The 12,220-nt window shown below is 42.8% G+C and overlaps 1 protein-coding gene across 1 annotated transcript in view; it reads right to left on the bottom strand.

Moving 5' to 3' along the window:
- The window catches only part of dym (dymeclin), a 70,902-nt gene that overhangs the window by 34,055 nt on the left and 24,627 nt on the right, over positions 1–12,220 (bottom strand). The window contains exons 8-12 of the mRNA XM_053649042.1: positions 11,057–11,242; positions 10,462–10,640; positions 9,946–10,071; positions 7,774–7,887; positions 7,336–7,430 (exon numbers count right to left, since the gene is read on the bottom strand). Of these exons, the coding sequence (XP_053505017.1) occupies positions 7,336–7,430; positions 7,774–7,887; positions 9,946–10,071; positions 10,462–10,640; positions 11,057–11,242 (700 nt within the window). The remainder of the gene's footprint in view (positions 1–7,335; positions 7,431–7,773; positions 7,888–9,945; positions 10,072–10,461; positions 10,641–11,056; positions 11,243–12,220) is intronic.

Raw genomic sequence — 12,220 nt, 5'->3', positions numbered from 1 at the left:
TGTGACCTGCTGAGACGACAAACGCATAGCCGGACCAGCGGCGCGCACACAGCCTTCAGACTGTCTGTTCCTGTTGCTTTAATCTGTGCGTGTGTGTGAGTGAGTGAGAGAGAGACATAAACACAAAACACACATTCCTCGAAAATCCACCGTCTCTATGCCTATATGTGTTTTCTCCGAATTCTCACTTGTATTTGTGCGTTTCCTATCCCCCACTTTCTCACTCTGTCACCGCTTTCCTCACACTTCTCAACCCCCTGATCTATTTTCTTATTCCGAAGTGTTCTGGCGACAGTCGCAAGCGTGTGTGTGTGTGTGTGTGTGTGAGACAGTGAGTGAGTGAGTGAGTGAGTGAGAGAGAGAGACAGCGGGAGGAAAAGCAGTAGACGGTATGGTGTGTTCCCCTGATGGTCTTCACTGTTAAAAATAACCAGCTCCGTCTCTCACGTCTCCTGCGTTAAGCTCCTGCTGGCTTTTTCCCTCCACGCACACGGCTCGGATGAACAAAACAGATCAGCGATTAGTGTACGTGCTTGATATTTAGCGTACGTGCTTGATATTTAGCGTATGTATAAATCACCCTGAAAATCAGTCTGTGTGTGTGTGAGTTTAAAGCATTACATTTAGAGCATTATGCTTTACAACTAAGTGAATACAGCTACAGTTTGTATGATTTTTGAGCCTTTGCTAGAGGACACGGAGACGCCCGAGAGCTAAGGCTTTAGTGCTTTTTTTTTTTTGCTTTTTTGCTTTTTTTTAAACTAAAATAAAAAAGTCAAAAAACAAAACAAATCCCCTTTTGGAAAAAGCCAGTTCACTGAAGGGTAGCGTTTACGTTCGCTTCACACAAACCATCTCGGTCCTTCTCAGAATGCAGTAACAAACCTGTCCCTTAATTATCGTTCATGACGTGGGTTCACACGTTTCAGGTCACAAACGTCACCGTATGACTTCAAAATCACTTTTTCAAATACAGAAATCAGCATAATTATAAACGGTTATAACGATATAAATGATTCAAAAACATTCGACCTTGCATTGCATGCCACTGGTGTTAGCTGGTTTAAAAATCGCAGAAAGTTGTACTTCCAGGGTCAAAGTTCAGATACGACGAGCGGCCGTTTTAACCGACACCGGCAGAGTTTGTCCAAACACGATTCTAGTTTCCTTTCGCATCATTTAGACGAGTCGTTAGAATTACACCTTCAATTTGTCTCGGAAATAAAAAGTTTTATTTGTTAATTTTTTTATTGATTTGTTTTTAACAACAAAAAAAATTGTGCTGATGGCACCAGTGACTATTACTCCACCGACTTAAAGTAATGTAATGGCGTTACATTAAACGATCAGGAATTTCCTTTATTCGTTCCATTTCCAAATAGAACATGAAGACATAGTTAAAAATCCACCATATATTTTAAGAAAGACCCAATAGCAAACTGCTGCAATTCTGAAATGTACAGGCCGGCTCTCGCTACAGCTTTGTGTGAGAAGGTAAACAACCAAACACGTAATAAAAACGGAGCAGAAAGTCAGGCAGCGATCCTCCGATAGTACGTTAGTAAGAATAACCGTCCATCTTAAGGTTAAAACCGAGACGCCGATTTGTCACGACTGCGTTGCGGAATGCATCCGAGATCAAAATGGTCAATATTCGACCATTCGAGGTTCGAGGAGAATGAGATCCAGAACATGTTCCAATTAGTATGAACTGCTAGACTGATTCACACATCGCTTACAAAATCAATAAGTGCAAAAGAGCTAGAAGTGGGGGAGAAAAAAAAATTCTCAGCCTAACAAACAGGTCTCGGGAGAGCCGTTAAATCATTAGCACGAGCGTCGCCGTGTGCATCATCCGCTCCTTACTGAGGAACTGGGGTTTTATTCTGGGTTTTTTTTTTTTTTAACCTAAGCTGTTGGGGTGTTAAATGTGAAAGTGCCAGACAGCACGGGGAGAGAGAGAGAGAGAGAGAGAGAGAGAGAGAGAGAGAGAGAGAGAGAGAGAGGGAGAGAGAGAGAGAGAGAGAGAGAGAGAGGGAGAGAGAGAGAGAGAGAGAGAGAGAGAGAGAAAGGCAACTGAAGATAATAATAAGAAACAGCGCGTTGCTAAGTTTAAGAGCTCAGTAGATGTAGATTAGTTTGTAATTGTTAAAAGAATATAAAATAGAAATCAGTGGGAGATCTGATCATCTTTGGAAAAAGATTTTGTTTGTCATCATCGTCATCGCATCTTTTCCATCATCGCGAAAGCTGATGGTATCTGAATTAACGCTCTGACAAACTACAGTTGATTCTGTGAGTGTGTTTTGTTTTAAATCTTGGCATGTAATAAATGGGGGCACGGAATAAACTCATCGCAGCTTGTAGATACAATACAAGGACGTGCGAGAGCCAATCAGAATGCGACCGTCATTGTTCTGAAGGCTGGAGCCAGAAAAGTGTACGAAAGACAGAGTATCGTCTGAAGTGGAGACTAATGGGATTTGAAGGAAAAAAAATCATAGGTTCATATTAATGATAGATGGTCTGCACTTATTTAGCGCTTTTTTAACCGTAGCGGTTCTACAAAGCGTGTTACACTGGTTCCCATTCACACACACACACACACACACACACACACACACACACACCCCCCCAGTGGTAGCAGAGCTGCCATGCAAGGCGCTAACTTGCCATCTGGAGCAACTTGGGGTTCAGTGTCTTGCCCAAGGACACTTCAGCATGTGGAATCATGTGGGCTGGGAATTGAACCGCCAACCCTACGATAGTGGACAACCCACTCTACCATCTGAGCCACATTAATACGCTCATACCAATGCTGCGTAATACTAGAAGTTGTAATGCGTAATTTCCGTCCTACGACTAGGGAAAAAACAAACAAACAAACCAACCAACAAACAAACAATCCACACCCTCAACTGAGAATTCCTACTCAGGAACTTGGAACGGTCTCCTCAACCCTGAGTTCAGCCAGTGACGTCGAATTAACGTGGCATTAATAGTAAAGAAGGAGGTGCTTCTTACCTTTAAATGAGTTGTATAGTGCTGTATATTGCTATTGTTAAATCATCAGTAAAGTTTACTGTTTTGTGAGGAAAATCAGTCGGTACAGGATTCTGAAGAACTCTTTGACGGAAAACTACTCGGATTGGTGAAATCGTGACTGTGTGAAATTGTTTTGCGCCGTCTTTCGCAGTGATGTTTGTTGCTCAATGTGACCTTTTAGCTGTACTCATGTTCGACACATGTGAATCGAAAAGGGCTTTGGCTGAACGCGTGTCGTGATGACGTGTCTCGGCCCGAATCTGCAGAAAATCTGCGATAATTTTGATAACCGTGAAGCTCCTCCGAATATCGCGGCGTTTACTTGATTTGGCGAAAACTCCTGGAGGGTCTGGATGAAGCTAGCTTGCTCCTAACGAAAGAAAAACGTGTGTAAAGGGTGTGAGAGGGTGGAAATTTTGGAAGGAGTCTCCATTTGCAGTTTCTCGGTAACGTGATTGTACATATCTGCGGTAACAAGAGACATTATATGGAATGCTGTTTGATTCTTTACAAACGGCATTTTATTTTGATCGAACGGCACCGAGACGCTCGGTAAGCGACAGCGTGTAACATTGAAAATGGAGACTTCACATCAGGGAGCTTATTATTAAGAGAAACATGCTGATTTTGACACGTCCAGTAGAAAGAGAAAAATAAATTCTTCCGGAACGACCTCCAGCACCCCCATCGCCCCCCCTCCCCTCCTGATATCATGCTGCCATGTACAGCACACCGTTTCGACAAATCCGATATGCAGCACAAAGAGATTAGAAGGTCAGCACTATTCACACGAGTGAGAGGGACGCGATGCCGAGTGTGTGGTCCGGCTCAGGCTCATCCTTTACGACTAATGCCGACTTGGCCTCGCGTTTCCTCTCGCTTCCTGCGCGCAGAAGAAGAAACGTCGTCTGGACAGACTGGAGTCATTAAACCGCTTTAATACTCGACCGCAAGAGCGGAGCAGCAATCAGGATTTTGGCAGCGCCCGGGCGTCAAAGACCAAGTTCCCAAATACCTTCCAAAAGCTGCTGGATCTACACGGGGGAAAAAACGGCCGAACGTTACGTTTCCAAATGTTTCTAAATAACCGATTATAGCACACGTTTTTGTGCTCTTTCAACTAGCAGAGCGATTTGTTCTGAGAATTAATTAGTACAAAATTGCAAGAAAGAGACACTCGAGCCAGAGAAGAGTTGTTGTCTTCTTGTGTTCTTGCACATGTATGTGGTTGTGTATACGGCAGTTACAGGGTGTTTGCCACCCCATGTGGCACAGCGCTGTTGAATGCTCGATTCTGATTGGTCAGAAGGAGTCGCTTCATTGTCTATAACAGAGGCTCTGACAGTAGACCCAACAGTACAAGCCAAGCCAATAAATAAATAAATAAATAAATAAATCACAAGTTTGTATTAATGCGCTCATTCAAATACACCATTGTTTCTACGGTAACAGCTTAAAATAAAAAAATAATAGGTGTATAACTGTTACAAAGCACCGAGACTGGAGACTCCTTCCAATCAACTCTCAGGAAACTTCACCGTCTCAACAGTCCGGACGTTCTTCATAAACGGGAAAGAGTTCGTGCTTTCTGCTCACACTTAAGCGTTATACTTGATACCGCATAACGTTAATCCAACTACTAAACCATGCATGCTGTACGTCTATGTATGTGGACGTCTAAGTATGTGGACGCCTGACCGTCACACCTGTGTGTGCTTCTTCAAAAATCTGTTACCACAAAGTTGGAAGCACATAACTTTTCAGCTGTGTGTGTATATATTAGTTTTCGTCTGAGCAAATTTTTTTACGGTTCATTTTTACAGAACAAGATTGGAACGTTTTAGCAGCGTAAAGTCCGACGCAGCTACCATCGCAAGTTTAATGCATCGCAACAGCCGTGATTAAACCGACAACAAAGAATTTCCATGATCTTGAAGCAACTGGGAGCGGAGAAACGAGTGATGCACGGCCAAGCGCTCTGCCTCGTAAAACTCTGGAGCTGATCGGCGCACAGGAAAGCAGAGAGTGCTTCTTGGCAAACGGCTGGAACGGGTAGTGGAAAGTGGACTACAGCCACGTTACATTTATAACAGTCCTGCCATGCCTCGAGTGTGTGTGTGTAGTCATCAAATGACTGTGTTTGTCTTTCAGTATGCATCACAGTGTTTTTCCTATGTTTTTCAAAACGAGGGTAGTTGTGTGTTCATGTCTGTTGTAGCTGTTGATGTTTTGGGATCTTCTGCTGGTCCGCTGTTTGACAATTATTAATGAAGTCCAGGTCTCACACACACACACACACACACACACACACACACAGATTAAGCTGGGGAATACAGAGAATGAAAATGCTCTTACGCTTGAGGCACACACACACCCCAACACCAAACACACACACAGGAGCCAAACTAAACACCAGAACAGGAAAAGCAGGGCACCAACACAATCACTAAAGAAACAAAACACACACGCACAGAGAAAAGGAAAAGTTCAGCTAGCACCAAACTAGAGCTTTTAAAAGAAACAAACACTTAGCATAGCAAAACATTTCCACTTATTAATGAGTGCCAGCAAATGTTTGCTTTTCCTAATTCGAGTAAGAAACCCTTGCTACACTTTCCTCTAATGGGTTTCTATAAAAGTGGCTGTAATGTATGTAATACACAGCATGAAAAACCTTAGTGAAACCCAAATCTGCCACATCGCAGACCGTGTCGCGAGCTAACCGCTAGCAGCACTAATCCAACACTGGAATGTGTAATTAGGGTGCTTGGGCCCCTTGTGTCGCAGCCATAAGGGCAGTTGCTAAGGCAAATATGGTGTTGCCATCATTGCTGTGCGCTCCTTCAATAACCGACACGTCGTTGCCGTCTTGCTAATCCACCTTGGCAGCGGATGGCCGGCTCCTCAGCCAGAGACAATGAGCGATGGAAAAAGGTCGACGCTGGGAAAAAAAGGGATGGTCAAACAAATTCAATAGCATGATGCTTTCTTATTTTCCACATTACATCCGTCCATACACTCGAGTTTAAGACAGACAGAATGAGGGCATACGATCAACACTCGACGCCTGCTAGCATGCTACGCTCTCATCTCAGGGCTGGATTCTTCCCTCCGAATGAAGTCATGGCAAATCTGGCTAGCGAAGACGAGGAAAATCATACGGGTAGTAACTCAGACGTACCCGAAAACAAACAAACTCGCCGTTAAAGACCTACAAAAGCTCTGGAAGAACGTGTTTGGAAGAACGCTGCTGCAATGTTCCGGTTTTACGAATGTACGACGACGTTAAACTTTCAGAAGGCTAGTTCCTTAAAGCAGCGATTCGTGACATTATTATTATTATTTCCCAAATAATTACTGCACTTATAAAATCTAAATCAACAGGTTACTGACTTGAAGAACTGTACACATTGTTGGACATATTTTCGCTTATTGTGTACCAATACACGCAACAATGGGTGTGAATGTTTTCATGAAAAGAAATGACAAAAGTTTCATGAAGGCTGATTTGCATTTACATGCCAAAAATCACCAAGAGTATTCTCAGCTTAGAGTCACACCCACAGAACTCCATAAAAGGGAAAAGCTCACAGAGACGCAAAAGACAAAATGACAACTAAAAGGTGAAAGAGCAGCTTCTAAACACGGCATGCACTAAATCTTTCCAATAACGCAGCACGGCCGCTGCAGAGCGTCGACTACCATAATTCAAGTGCGATTTCCCACGCCCGCCCCCCGCCCTTTCATTTCAGATTCGGTCTCTCTTTCTGGTCACTTTAAAATAAAGACATCGCAATTTTCCACCTGGTATCCAAAAAAAAAAAAGTATTAGTAGTATAAGGGGCATATAAGTGTTCACATCTTATGTTCTTCAGAGTTTGGCTTCTTTGGATGCGAAGCTCATGAACAACAAAAAAAAAATCTTGAATTCCTCTTATAAATAAATACGCTTTTACACATTAAAAAGCTCTCATCGTGCTCAGGTGACGCTGCCGATGAATGGCTGAATAATGCATCTCAATTTTCCGACAAATAAGATCTGACAAACATTGAGAGTCATTACTAGGGACGGGAACATCGCGAGCTGAAATCTGAGCCGTGTGTGTACGGCGCTCGGCAGGTAAACATGTTTATTTTCCTCGTGTGTGCTGTGAGTATATGTATGGACGTCTGTTTTACTAGTTCCCCGTGCTGCTCTTTTCGACCAGGGTTCTGGATCGATGCAGATAAGGCCATCTGTGAAACTGGCCAGTGGCCAGCTAACACACACACACACTCACTCACACACACCTGATGATGCGCTGGGCAGCGTACTGGTGGAGGCAGCGGAATTGGGCAGACATGTTGGCCAGAGCCGCTAAGCAGTTTGTGTGCAGGTATTTATCCTGAAAAAAAATAACATGAACATAAAAACGATCAGAATTTGTGTTCACATGTACTCGACCCATAGGCTCGACCTGAATTCCAGAATGAAAATAATCCCCCACCCCCGCAAAAAAAATAAATTGCGAATTCAAGTACTAAGAATTTAACCGTGAGATTTATATTCATAAAAATCAGTACACTGTAATGCAGCGCAACAGAAAACCTGAATTTTGGATGTTCAAAGGCTTCAATGTGCTCCCTTGCACGCCCCCCCCCACCATTTTTTCTTTGTTTTCTTCTATTCCTATCGCTCCGTATTGTCGGGAATATAAATAGTTCAGGTAGTGTGTGGAGGAGTCTTACCCGGGTGCGGGTCATGTTGAACTGGATGGTGCGAATCACTACGAGGATTAACAGACTGCCGAGTGAAATCTCTGTTAAAGCCCGCTCCGTGTACCAGCTTATGTTCTTCAGCGTCTGACACACACACACACAAAGAGAAAGAGAGAAGCAAAGACAGCATTCAATCACTGCTGGTCAGAATTCTTTCTCGAGAGAAAAAAACCCCCATAAAAGTACAAATAGAGCAAATAAAAGCATGTAATGTGTGAATGAAAGAGTTTGAGAGGAAAGGGGAAGTGGTAGATGGAGAGACGGTGAAAAGGAAAAAAAAATTGATAGCCTGATAGCCACCATACACAACAAACCTGTTCACTACAACACACATTAAAGATACACACAACACATTTGTAAAGGTTAGAGAGTCACCACATTGAAGTGGTGCCAATATTTATGAAACAGTAGCACAGATTTTAAAAAGTGTCCAGTGAGGACGTGTTTATTTAGCATATTTTTAAGGAGTCTCTAGCGTCAGTGCTTTGGAATCGTAAAGTCTTCGGGACAGAGCAGTTTATCAATTTGCTGTGGGGGGTTATTTTTGTCTTATTAACATCAAGAGAGAAAAAAAATAAAAGTAGACTCGCTAGTGAGGGAATAACGTTTATAGCAGAGATTCACAAACAAATGAATTTTTGCTATTCCAATAGCAAAAAAAATATGAGAAAGTTTTAACCATATATATATATATATATATATATATATATATATATATATATATATATATATATATATATATATATATATATATATATATATATATACACACACACACACACACACACACACACACATATATACACATATATATACATACATATACACACACACACACAGTATCTCACAAAAGTAAGTACACCCCTCACATTTTTGTAAATATTTGATTATATCATTTCATGTGACAACACTGAAGAAATGACACTTTGCTACAATGTAAAGTAGTGAGTGTACAGCTTGTGTAACAGTGTAAATTTGCTGTCCCCTCAAAATAACTCAACACACAGCCATTAATGTCTAAACCGCTGGCAACAAAAGTGAGTACACCCCTAGGTGAAAATGTCCAAATTGGGGCCAAAGTGTCAATATTTTGTGTGGCACCATTATTTTCCAGCACTGCCTTAACCCTCTTGGGCATGGAGTTCACCAGAGCTTCACAGGTTGCCACTGGAGTCCTCTTCCACTCCTCCATGACGACATCACGGAGCTGGTGGATGTTAGAGACGTGTAATTTTTTCAGTGGTGTCACATGAAAAGATATAATCAAATATTTACAAAAATGTGAGGGGTGTACTCACTTTTGTGAGATACTGGGTGTGTATATATTATATATATATACACACTGAAGAAATGAAATAAAGAAATAAATATATATTTATATTTCACACACACACACACACACACACACACACACACACACACACACACACACTCTATATGCAAAATATTTATATTATATACACGCCAATACGCTCGATCTTCGTTGCTCTACAGACACACGAGGTCAAAACGACAGAAACGTTCACCCGTCCGGACCGGCTCATATAAACATCCGACGTACATGGAAAAGATTTGGATTAAAAAAAATAAATAAATAAAAATCTGATAAATTGTACAGCTGTGCTCACTGTTTACGTACCAACACACGCCTGACTAACTGGTGTTTTTGTTTGGATGCTACACACGCTCTTCGCACTACAGTCTCACACACTCACATGCTTCAGGACAGCGTTCGCACGTCTTGGAGGAAAGAAGAAAAAAAAAAAATGAGGCAAAGCCGGTGCGGAGCGATTATACACAAATATTGCTGCACCCTAATCATCACGGACACCATGATGGATTACAAACAATACCTGAAACATTCCTTAAAGCCCAGGAAGTCAGGACAGGAAATGCTTTCGAAAGGTATTGTTACACAGGTAGGGCGTAAACGGCGACGGCGGCAGTGATTCAGACTGGCTGTTAATTAAAAAGCGACAATAATGGTGTCGGGTCACAAGGGTGCAGTGTGCGTGAATCTGCCCGGCTTAACTCCGTGTTTGGGTCGAGAACTCGTCTACGTGATGAAATGTTTAGAAAATAAACTGCTTTTTGAGGTGGAACAGATGGGACAATTAAACCTGTGTGTGTGTGCGCACTAACCACTTCGTGTATGGAGCGGTTGAACGTGTCGTCCTCGGTGAGGATGAGGAGGATGATGAGGGCCATGTAAACATGGTGGGAGTTTCTGTCCTCGACATGATAGAGGATCTCCAGAATTGGTATCACCTGTTGAGGAGAGAAAGAGAGATAATAAAATCAACGACATCGCCACTTGAAGCTGATTATTTTTCCGTTTTTACGCATCAATGAAAGACACGTCATAACGACACGCCTTTTTATCCATTTATAGTCGCGTTTAACGGTACAGAACATCCGCGAAACAAGTCCAAAGCGCTGATGCTGGAGACTCCTTGCTTAAACGTGGAAATAAACATCTCCTGACCGACAACGTTTGCCTTTGTTATTATTACACAACCTGTACTGTATGCTGTTACCATAGAAATGAACATATTAGCACGAGTGCATCGATTTGAACTTGCTGCTGTTATAGAAAATGAAAATCAGCACCTTCTGACCAATCGGAATGGAGAATGCAACACGCCAGGACATGCTCACCAGATTCTCCATGTCGGTTCTGGACAGCATGTAGTTCTTCATGTTGGGGTTCTGGTGCAGCAGCGTGTAGAGCAGAAGTGTCACCTGGTCCGACCTCTGCTGCTCACACAGCGCCGTGTACAGGCTGTTGAAGTTGATCTGAAACGCGTGAGGCTGCGGAGATGGGATAGAGGACGTATCTGCGAGACACACACACACACACACACACACACGCGCGCACACAATTAATGCATACCAAACAAAAAAACAAAGTAGACACATTTGCTACTGGGAAAACTGTTATGTTTGAGAAATCCTCAAAAAAGTTGTGCCACGGAATATTAAAGTTATCTGTAGTTGCTGCCATTCCCAAACATAGCGCTTGTGTGTAATTACTACTTTCAGTAAATAACAACTTTGTTAATGGTATTTTTGTCCTTGTCTCAGAAACGAGGAATCCCTCCCATTGCTGATGCTCCACAGGGCACGGAGCGCTATGCTAATGTACAGGATGGGTCATTATCTGCTGAGCATTAAGGGAAAGCGGGACAGTGAATAAACTCGGGCGATGTACAGGACGGCGGATCTGCTGTTTGAGATGGAGGAGATAGAGGACCTTGTGTGTTTTTGAAGCAGGTGATGGCTTGTCTGTAAGGGTTCGGCCAGTCGGCGCCGTCTGTCAGGTTGGCCAGGACGAGCAGTAATAACAGGCTCTGATTGGACAGCGGTAATGGGTTGTGTTCCTGCTCCACCCCAGGCTTGCTGCTGGCTCCTCCCAACGTAAACACGCTCCATAGCCCACCTGAATAAGCAGAGAGAGAGAGAGAGAGAGAGAGAGAGAGAGAGAGAGAGGGAGGGAGAGAGAGAGAGAGAGAGAGAGAGAGAGAGAGAGAGAAAGAAAGGGAAAAGATGGACAGAAAGAGAGAGACAGAAAGTGGCAGACAGAAAGAGCCAGACAAAGATATAGACAAATAGAGAGAGAAAGCAAAAGATAGACAGAGAGAAAGAGTGAGACAGAAAGAGAGACAGACAGAGAGAAAGATAAAGAGAAAATACCAAAGATGGAGAGAGACACAAGGGGAAAAAGATGGCCAGAAAAAATAGAGACAGAAAGTGGCAAACAGAGAGAATCAGATTGAGAAAGAGAAATGGGCAGAGAGACAGTGAGAGAGAGAGAGAGAGAGAGAGAGAGAAACAGAGAGAAAGAGAAACACACAGAGAAACAGAGAGAGAGACACACACAGAGAGAGAATGTTAATAAAAGGTTGTGTATGTTCAGCATGCTTTTAGCTGGAGTAAGAGGAAGTAACACAGGACTCCCATCGGATTCATCTTTCCCCCAACACTCATTAAAGGCCACAGAACATTTCATTCACATCCGCTGCACATCTAAGGAATGATCATTTCTCCAACTGCACCCGATTTCCAGAGAAAGAAACCGAAAAGACAGACACACCTTCACTTCTGCACAGTAATCATACAGAGTAACGGAAAGCGTTGCTGCAGGCCACATGAAGTTTCAACAAGCTCTGGGAAGAGACAGTCACGCGTGAAGTGTCGCAATTCCTGTGTTTTAATACTGGATTTCGGCTCATCAGATCCGTCACTGGCCTCAGGGTTTTCCTCTAAAAAGCCCTGGGATGAAGGTCACGGTCAGGGTGATGGAAGCCCAAACTGTGACTCAAGGACCACAGCACCGCTATTTATTTATTTATTTATTTATTTATTTATTTAACTGACAGTGACTAATAGCCATCTCCCGTATTTCCCACGTAGTTTT

This window comes from Ictalurus furcatus, chromosome 18 (assembly GCF_023375685.1).
Source record: "Ictalurus furcatus strain D&B chromosome 18, Billie_1.0, whole genome shotgun sequence".
In the NCBI taxonomy this organism is placed as follows: Eukaryota; Metazoa; Chordata; class Actinopteri; order Siluriformes; family Ictaluridae; genus Ictalurus; species Ictalurus furcatus.
Note: the sequence above shows the minus strand (reverse complement) of the source record. Positions and strands in the feature narration are given on the sequence as shown.